Raw genomic sequence first — 10,256 nt, 5'->3', positions numbered from 1 at the left:
TGAGGACTGGAAACCTGATGACACAAATTGCTTGTGGTTTATACTGTTTTAATTGTTTTAATTTGCCTTTTGTTTGTATTACTACATTGTGTGTTGAGGCCTTGGCCTTTGTAAGCCGCATCGAGTCCTTCGGGAGATGCTAGCGGGGTACAAATAAAGTTTAATAATAATAATAATAAAAGAGACTTGTGCAGTTCAGGGATGACACCCAGCAACTTCTAATGCTTAGCAAATATAAAGGTTTTCCCCTGACATCAAGTCTATTTGTGTCCAACTCGGGGTTGACGCTCATCTCCATTTCTAAGTCCAAGAGCCGGCATTGTCCGTAGACACCTCCATGGTCATGTGGCCACTGGCATGTCTGCATGCAGTGCCGTTACCTTCCCGTCAGGGCAGTACCTATTCATCTACTCACATGCACATGCTTCGAACTGCTAGGTTGGCAGAAGCTGGGGCTAACAGCGGGAGCTCACCCCGCTCCCCGGATCTGAACCTCTGGACTTCCGATCAGCAAGGAGGATAAGGGACACTGGGGGCCCTTCTCCGTCTAGAAATACTTAACCTGGGCATTGCGGGACACCTCGGCTAGTTCAGAATACAGTAGAGTTTCACTTATCCAACATAAACGGGCCGGCAGAACGTTGGATAAGTGAATATGTTGGATAATAAGGAGGGATTCAGGAAAAGCCTATTAAACATCAAATTAGGTTATGATTTTACAAATTAAGCACCAAAACATCATGTTATACCACAAATTTGACAGAAAAAGTAGTTCATTACACATTAATGTTATGTAGTAATTTCTGTTTTTACGAATTTAGCACCAAAATATCACGATGTATTGAAAACATTGACTACAAAAATGCGTTGGATAATCCAGAACGTTGGATAAGCGAGACTCTACTGTAATGCCAAAAGCCGCTGTTTGGTCCAAGCCATTCCTCTAGTCATGTTGGAAAGAGCGTTAATCCTATTTTTTAAAAAATCAAACGGCTAACGGTTTCAAAAAAGCATAGACTCTGAGAAACTCTTCTCATGCGCAGGCGCACTGCCTCCCCTGCTCAGTTCTCCCCAGTTGAGGACAGGCCCCGCCCCCTTCCTTCCTCGCGGGCGGGAAAGTCCTTTTGGTAGGCCCTGTGGCCACGCCCCCTTTGCTGACCATTGGGTGGGAGGCGTTACGTCACCAAGGCCCCGCCCCCTTCGCCGCCGCCATTTCTGTGAGGAAGGAAAGAAAGACCAAAGAAGAACGAGGTGAGGAGAGGGTGCCTTTTAATATCTATTTTATGGAAACACGTTTGGATTAGTTATTATTTATTGATTTCACATACAGTAGAGTCTCACTTATCCAAGATAAACGGGCCTGCAGAACATTGGATAAGCGAAGATCTTGGATAATAAGGAGGGATTAAGAAAATAGCCTATTAAACATCAAATTACATTATGATTTTACAAATTAAGCACCAAAGCATCACGTTTTACCAGAATTTGACAAAAAGGCAGTTCAATACACAGTAATGTTATGTAGTAACTAGCTTTGGCCGGCCACGCGTTGCTGTGGCTTATGGGAATTACTTGTTGGCCAGGTGGAATAGCAGTGAATAGCTTTGCAGCCTCAAAGCCTGGCCGTTTTCTGGAGTAGCTAGAGTCAATCAAAGAGCCGCTGTGAAGCCTGGCTACTTCCTTTGTAGGGGAATCATTGTTTGGCCAGATTGAATTGCACTGAATAGTCTTGCAGCTTAAAAGCCTGGCCGCTTTCTACATAGGGCATCCTTGCTAGGCCAGGTTGTATGGGACGGAGTAGCCTCGTGGCTTCAAAGCTTGGGTTTTTTTCACCTAGGGGAAATCTTGGTTGGCCAGATTGAAAAGCACCGAATAGCCTTGTTGCTTGCAAGCCTGGCCGCTTTCTACCTTGCTGAATCCTTGGTTGGCCAGGTTGAATAGCAATAAATAGTCTCGTGTGGCAGGTATGAATGCTGCAATTAGGCACCTTGATTAGCATTTAATGGCCTTGCAGCTTCAAAGCCTGGCTGCTTCCTGCCTGGGGTAATCCTTTGTTGGGAGGTGTTAGCTGGCCCTGGTTGTTTCCTTTCTGGAATGCCCTATTTCCCTGCTTTCAGGGTGTTGCTCCTTATTTACTATCCTGGTTTTAGAGATTATATTGTTCTGTATTATTATACCACAGTAATTAATTCATATTATATTTATAATGTAATATTATCTGCTTAGAAGTGGATTATATGAGGCCCCTTCTACACAGCTGGATAAAATGCACACTGAAGTGGATTATATGGCAGTGTGGACTCAAGACAATCCAGTTCAAAGCAGATAGTATAAGATTATAAATGGATATTACAGCTGTGTGGAAGGACCTTGAGTCTACACTGCCATATAATCCAGTTCAAATCAAATAATCTGTATTTTATAGGTAGTGTGAGTCAGGCCTAAGTGCACTCTGCCTGTGCCCTGGGCGCCATTTTGGCTGAGGGAGTTGCTAGGATATGAAGGAGGTGGTGGGGGGGGGGGGGCTAAAGGCAGCAGAGCCTACCTTTCTAACTGGCAGTTAGGGGGAGAAAGGCTTGTCCTCATCTTCTGTAATTTGGACTACAGACATATTTTGGATGACTGCGTCTTTTGTGGCCAAATTTGGTGTGCTTTAGTTCAGTGGTTTTGTTGTTTACTCCATAGTAAAACGAACATTACATCTATATATATAAAAGAGTGATGGCATCAGGGCAGCGGACAAAACAACAAAACTACTGGCCCCCCAACCTCGAAATTTGACAACACAACCCATCATCCACGGCTCTACGTTTATACAACATAAACAAAAGAAAAATAAAATCCTAATTAGAGGGACAGGAATAACTGTTTTTATCCAATTGCTGCCAGTTACAAGGCTAAGTTCCACCCACTTGGTCTCCTAGCAACCTACTCAGCCAAGGGGACAGGCACAGTTAGGCCTAACTTAGGCCTTTTCCACAGATCATCTGATTTTAACTGGATTATATGGCAGTGTAGACTCAAGGCCCTTCCACAGAGCTATATTACCCGTTTTTAAACTTATCTTATCTCCTTTGAACTGGATTATCTTGACTCCACACTGCCAGATAATTCACTTCAGTGTGCATTTTATACAGCTGTGTAAAAGGGGCCTCATATAATCCAGTTCTAAACAGATAATATAAGATTATAAATATACAGTAGAGTCTCACTTATCCAACATAAACAGGCCGGCAGAATGTTGGATAAGTGAATATGTTGGATAATAAGAAGGGATTCAGAAAAAGCCTATTAAACATCACATTACGTAATGATTATACAAAATATCACAATGAATTTAAAACATTGACTACAAAAACATTGACTACTAAAAGGCAGACTGCGTTGGATAAGCGAATGTTGGGTAAGTGAGATTCTACTGTAATATGAAATAATTACTGTGGTAATCCAGTCCAACCCAATTCTGCCATGGAGGACACAATCCAAGCACACCCAACAGATGGCCACCCAGCCTCTTAATAATAATAATAATAATAATAATAATAATAATAATAATAATAATAATAATAATAATAGTATAATACAATCATAAGGTTAGGAGACACCCCTAAGGATCATCCAGTTCAACTTCCTTCTACCATGCATGACGACACAAACCAAGCACTCCTGACAGATGGCCATCCAAGATCTGCACAGTAATTATACAAATCGAATCATACAACCACACAGTTAGGAAAGACCCTTAAAGGCCATCCAGTCCTACCCAACTCTGCCAATGGACGATACAATCCAAGCACTCCCAACAGATGGCCAGCCAACCTCTCAATAATAATAATAATAATATCATACAATCCTAAGGTTAGCAGATACCCATAAGGATCATCCAGTTCAACTTCCTTATATCATGCAGGAGGACACAATCCAACCACTCCTGACAGATGGCCATCCAATATCTGCACAATAATAATACACATCAAATCATAGCATCAGACACTTAGGAGACACCCCTAAAGGCCATCCAGTCCAACTCAATTCTGCCATGCAGGACACAATCCAAGCACTCCCAACAGATGGCCACCCAGCCTCTCAATACTAATACTACTACTAATAATAATAATAACCTACTCATCATACAATCCTAAGGTTTGGAGTGACGCCTAAGGATCATCCAGATCAAGTTCCTTCTACCATGCAGGAGGACACAATCCAAGCACTCCTGACAGATGGCCATCCAGCCTCTACATAATAATGATGATGAAGATGATAATAATAATGATAGAATCCAAGTTTGGAGAGACCCTTAAGGGCCATCCAGCCCAACACTTTCTACTATGCAGCAGGACACAATCCAAGCATTCACAACACATGGACAACGTATAACTACTATACAATACTACAGAGGGACCTAGACCCCCCCTACCCTCACCACTTTCACAGTACACAAACAACCAAATGCATACTAAACATAAAAACAACCATACAACAGACATTCACTACCACCACTACCTCAACAAGTTCTCACCAACACCACCAGACAACGCCACAGCAACGCGTGGCCGGGCACAGCTAGTACTTTATATAGATGACATAAAAGGGAGATTGGTCGGTAGTTCCTGGCATTGGAGGCATCTTTACCAGGCTTATAATGGCAATGATCTTAGTTTTCCTTCATACTCTGGGAATCTGTGTGCCAAGCATTGATTGTAGAATTTCAAAAGCCAGTTTTCAACTTTGGGCCCCAAGTGTTTGATTTGCTCCATCATTAAGTCATCTAGGCCAGGTGCTTTACCAGTTTTACATTGCTTGATGGCTTCTCTGTTCAATGTATACATTTGCAGCCAAGTTGGCAAGGTGGCACTACCTGGAGGAATCCTCCACCTTGTGTGACTGTGGAGCAGAACAAACAACTCCGCATATGTATGCTTGCCCACAATGTCCTGCCTCATGTACGTAGGAGGAGTTATTTAAAGCTATGGACAGTGCGGTTGCTGTTGCCTGCTTTTGGTCTAAAATTACTTAGCTGCTGGTGATTTCCTTTATTTCATCACTTTTTAAATTTATTTATTATGCAATGCTTTTGACACAAAATAAATAAATAAATTTGCAGTGTATATTGATGTATATAACAACTTCAGACCACCAAAAGAAGGCCTGGAGAAATGTCAGGACGTGATAGCCCAGCATTCATAACAACTGTACTTTCCACGTCCTGCCAGAGCAATAGGGGGTGGGAAATAATCTAAATGATAAGGGCCATCTGGCCCGGGATGGGTTTCATGGCCAGCTCTGGTTTTTGAAGCCGGGGAAAAGGGTCATATAACAGATACGTGTGAATGTGGGGAGGGGGAAATTAGGAAGCGGATATACTCAGGGTTTGGTGGGAACACGTCAGTTTCAGCTTGTTTTCATTTTGAAATAAGGTCCTCAATAAAGCGTTTCCACAGAGCTGCCTGTGTGAACCTGTTTGAATCTGATAGCTTTCAAGAACTGACAAGAAAGGCCGAAACCAGTCGTGGGCGGCTGATTCATGTTCAAGTCGTCATAAGAACACAGTGTCGTTACCATTTCAGAGAGACTGTACAAAACCCATATATTGTTTGGGATTAATGTGAATTCGAACAATATAATAAGTTTAACATTTAACCTATCTGCTTATTTATTTTCTTTTTTGTATATAAGTGGGCTATTTGTGTTAAGCTCTTTGGTGGCCTCCCATCCAAGTCCAAACCAGGGCCAGCCTTTAGGGAAGTGAGGCCAAATATTGAATATTTTTTTCTTTTCCTTTTTTGCATTACAAACAAGATATGTGCATTGTACATGGGGATTTGTTAATGTTTTTTTAATCACTTCACAAAAACATTCTATATCTATCTGCCACTGGATTGGCCCATCTATCAAATTTCAAAAGGCAATGTGGACCCTGTGCCCAGCAGTTTCTTCCTCCAGCAGCCTCCATGGCTCATGGCTCTGGAAATGATAGGAATTGTAGTTTCGCAAGGTGGTTAGCCTTCTCTGAAACACAACGCCAGACATTCTAGAGCAGGGGTCCCCAAACTTTTTAAACAGGGGGCCAGTTCACGATCCTTCAGATTGTTGGAGGGCCGGACTATAGTTGGCCACCGAGCAATAAATAAATAAATAAATAATAACAACAACAATAATAATAATAATAAAAAAGAGGGTTGGAAGAGACCCTTTGGGCCATTGAGTTTAATCCCCTTCTGCCTTTGTGCACCGAAAGCACAAGCAAAGCATCCCTGACAGATGGCCACCCAACCTCAATGTTAATAATAATAATAATAATAATAATAATAATAATAATAATAATAAAGAGGGTTGGAAGAGACCCCTTGGGCCATTTAGTCCTATCCCCTTCTGCCTTTGTGCACCAAAAGCCATTAGTACTGCCCCTGATAGATGTCCACCCAGCCTCAATGTTAATAATAATAATAATAATAATAATAATAATAATAATAATAATAATAATAAAGAGGGTTGGAAGAGACCCCTTGGGCCGTTTAGTTCTATCCCCTTCTGCCTTTGTGCACCAAAAGCCATTAGTATTGCCCCTGATAGATGTCCACCCAGCCTCAATGTTAATAATAATAATAATAATAATAAGGGTTGTAAGAGAAAAAGAGACCCCTTGTGTCATTTAGCCCAACCCCCTTCTGCCCTTGTGCCATGGGGGCCGGATAAATGGCTTCGATGGGCCGCATCCGGCCCCTGGGCCTTAGTTTGGGGACCGCTGTTCTAGAGCATTGGGCCACAGCAGTTGAGGTGTGAGTTTGCATTCATTCTACAGTGAAGATGTGCCCCTTTCGGAAGCAGAGAACATTTGGGGCCTTTGGAGACCACTTGAAGGCGTTTTTCCAAAAGGCATCCAGGGAACACCCCCTCCCTCCACCATCTTAGGATTTCCTTTTGGGAGGCCAGACATATAGGCCCATGTTCTTGCACGGGGGAAGTCTGGCTGACCTGCTTTCCCCCTTTGTCAGGTTGTTTTGCCCATGCTTAGTAAGGCATTTGTGAGGCGGCTTCTATGGGAGAATTGCCCAGAGTAGAGGCCCATTCTTCCAAGGGTCTGGATTTATTGCGTTGGCCGCTGCAAAGACATTCCTAGGACCCTGTATGAAAAACCTGTGTTTCTCTAGCTCTCCTTCAGCTGCTGAAAATCTTTCCCTGGAGAGAGGACAAGGAAGGAGAGGGGGAAGTGGGCAAAGGTCCAAGAGGTTGGCAGGGGGAAAAGCCCATGTGGATGGAGCTGCGCTTGTCTTTGCATCTGAGAGAGTGAGTGGCCAAAGAGGGCTTTCTTCAGCAGAGACTCATTTTGTGAACATCCCAACAAGTCACAATGTGGTTTTGAATTAGACGGATGAGGCTTGGCTGTAGGATTCCTTTGGGAGAAGACAGGAATTTTGATGGCAGCAGGCGTCTAACTTGGGATGCTCAGGAAGCAGACCTGGGACCCCTTCTTTCCCCCTCTTTCCTTCCATCATTCTTTTCTTCCTCTCCCCCCTTTCTTTTTCTTCTTTCTTTCTGGAGTCATTCCCTTCTTTTTTAAGATAAGTGATTGCCTTTGCTGGTATCTGTGTATGCGCTTGAGACCCTGATGTCTGCATTTCTTGGTATTTCCATTTCAACATGACCCAGGAAGGGAAAGGGGGAAAATATTGGAGGTAAAGTAGGTTTCTGGCTTTCATTACTGATCTTTTGTTTCTTTTTTGAATAGGGAAAGGAGAATTCTATGAAGCCACCTCTTGGATGCAATAAGGAAGCCAATCATATAGGAAGAAGAAATCTCCTCGATGTGATGTTCTTGTTGAATCCTTGCTCTTACTTACAGATAAAGAAGGGGGTAAAAGAGCCAAGTGTATGCATTTTTCCAAAGGAATACGACAGCCATATCACTGGTGACATGAAGGGAAAAGCATTTAAATGCCTGGAGTGTGGAAAGAGTTTCAATAGGAAGGATCATCTGCAGCGACATGAAAGGACTCACACTGGGGAGAAGCCCTATGAATGTTTGGAGTGTGGAAAGAGTTTCACTACGAAGGATCAACTGCAGCAGCATCAAAGGACTCACACTGGGGAGAAACCCTATAAATGCTTGGAGTGTGGACAGTGCTTCACTCAGAATGCAAGTCTCCGTTCACATCAAAGAACTCATACTGGGGAGAAACCCTATATGTGCCTGGAGTGTGGACAGAGCTTCACTCGGAGTGCATACCTACGTTCGCATCAATGGACTCACACTGGGGAGAAACCCTATAAATGCCTTGAGTGTGGAAAGAGCTTCACTCAGAATGCAAGTCTGTGTTCACATCAATGGACTCACAATGTGGAAAAACCTTATAAATGCCTGGAATGTGGGAAGAGCTTTATTCGGAGTTCTGCTCTTTATTCACATCAAAGGGCTCACACTGGAGAGAAACCCTATACATGTCTGGATTGTGGACAGAGCTTCACTAATAAATCAAGTCTAGATTCACATCAGTGGACCCACACTGGGGATAAACCTTTTAAATGCCTTGAGTGTGGACAGAGTTTTACTCGTAGTTCAAGTCTACGTTTGCATCAAAGGACTCACACTGGGGAGAAACCCTATACATGCCTGGAGTGTGGGCAGAGCTTCACTCATAGTACAGGTCTACGTTCACATCAAAAGACTCACACTGGAGAGAAACCCTATACATGCCTGGAGTGTGGGCAGAGCTTCACTCATAGTACAAGTCTACGTTCACATCAAAGGACTCACACTGGAGAGAAACCCTATACATGCCTGGAGTGTGGAAAGAGCTTCACTCAGAGTTCAGGTTTACGTTCGCATCAAAGGATTCATACTGGGGAGAAACCCTATACATGCCTGGAGTGTGGACAGAATTTCACTCATAATTCAAGTCTCCGTTTACATCAAAGAACTCACACTGGGGAGAAACCCTATAAGTGCTTGGAGTGTGGAAAGAGATTCACTCGTAGTGGAAAACTACGTTTGCATCAAAGAACTCATACTGGGGAGAAACCCTATAAGTGCCTGGAGTGTGGACTGAACTTCACTACTAGATCAAATCTACGTTCACATCAAAGGACTCACACTGGAGAGAAACCCTATACCTGTCTGGAGTGTGGACAGAATTTCACTCATATTTCAACTCTCCGTTCACATCAAAGAACTCACACTGGGGAGAAACCCTATAAGTGCTTGGAGTGTGGAAAGAGATTCATTCATAGTGGAAATCTACGTTTGCATCAAAGAACTCATACTGGGGAGAAACCCTATAAGTGCCTGGAGTGTGGACGGAAGTTCAGTGTTACTTCATATCTACATAGACACCAAAGGACTCATATTGGGGAGAAAGCCTAGAAACATATGTTGTGTGGAAAGAGCTTCTTTGACTGTTCAAATTTACATAGACATAGAATTCACATAGGAGAAAACAGTGGTATTTGACCCCAAACACTCTCTCTACACAGCCCTTTCACACAGTCTTGTAACCCAGAATATCAAGGTAAAAAATCCCACAATATCTGCCTTGCACTGGGTTATCTGAATCTACACTGCCATGTATTCCAGTTCAAAGCAGATAATGTAGGATTTCATTTAACTGTGTGGAAGGGGCCCAGGATTTCCAAACTTTTCATGTTGGTGACACTTGTTCATCCTTGACATAGTAATTCAGTTTAACTATCATAGCAGAGGTTAAACCCATCTCTTGGAAGATTTTGAATATATATAATATAATATAATATAATATAATGCACCCATATATACTGTAGATTTCACATAATCTTTAATATATAAACAATTCTTTTTTAGTTTCCTTTATAGCCGATCCATGTAGTTCAAGGGTCCTCAAACTTTTGAAGCAGAGGGCCGGTCCACAATCCTTCAGACTGCTGAGGGGCCAAATTATCATTTGGGGGAAAAAACCAAACAAATTCCTATGCACACTGCACATATCTTATTTGTAGTGCAAAACAACAATAACAATGAAAGAACAATACAATATTTAAAAATGAAAATAATTTTAACCAACATAAACCTATCAAGATTTCAACAGGAAGTGTGGGCCTGCTTCTGGCCAATGAGATAGTCAGGTTAATTAGGGTTGTTGTTGTTGTTGTTGTTGTTGTTGTTGTTGTGTGTCTTCAAGTCATTTCAGACTTTGGGCGAGCCTAAGTCCAAAATTATTTATTTATTCATTTACTACATTTATTTACTACATTTATATCCCACCCTTCTCACCCCAAAGGGA

General features: G+C 42.4%; 1 protein-coding gene across 1 annotated transcript; it reads left to right on the top strand.

Annotated features, from left to right (window-relative positions):
* Positions 1-1,173: 1,173 nt before the first annotated feature.
* On the top strand, positions 1,174-9,735 carry LOC103277495 (oocyte zinc finger protein XlCOF6). Its single transcript, XM_062968783.1, has 2 exons — positions 1,174-1,251; positions 7,733-9,735. Exon 2 carries the CDS (start codon positions 7,748-7,750, stop codon positions 9,362-9,364), a length of 1,617 nt encoding a protein of 538 aa, XP_062824853.1. The 5' UTR covers positions 1,174-1,251; positions 7,733-7,747; the 3' UTR covers positions 9,365-9,735.
* Positions 9,736-10,256: the final 521 nt, after the last annotated feature.

Source organism: Anolis carolinensis, chromosome 1 (assembly GCF_035594765.1).
Source record: "Anolis carolinensis isolate JA03-04 chromosome 1, rAnoCar3.1.pri, whole genome shotgun sequence".
Classification (NCBI taxonomy): domain Eukaryota; kingdom Metazoa; phylum Chordata; class Lepidosauria; order Squamata; family Dactyloidae; genus Anolis; species Anolis carolinensis.
Note: the sequence above shows the minus strand (reverse complement) of the source record. Positions and strands in the feature narration are given on the sequence as shown.

Excerpts from the sequence above, each read along its gene's own strand:
- LOC103277495 (XM_062968783.1), top strand. The coding sequence starts at position 7,748 with ATGAAGCCACCTCTTGGATGCAATAAGGAAGCCAATCATATAGGAAGA.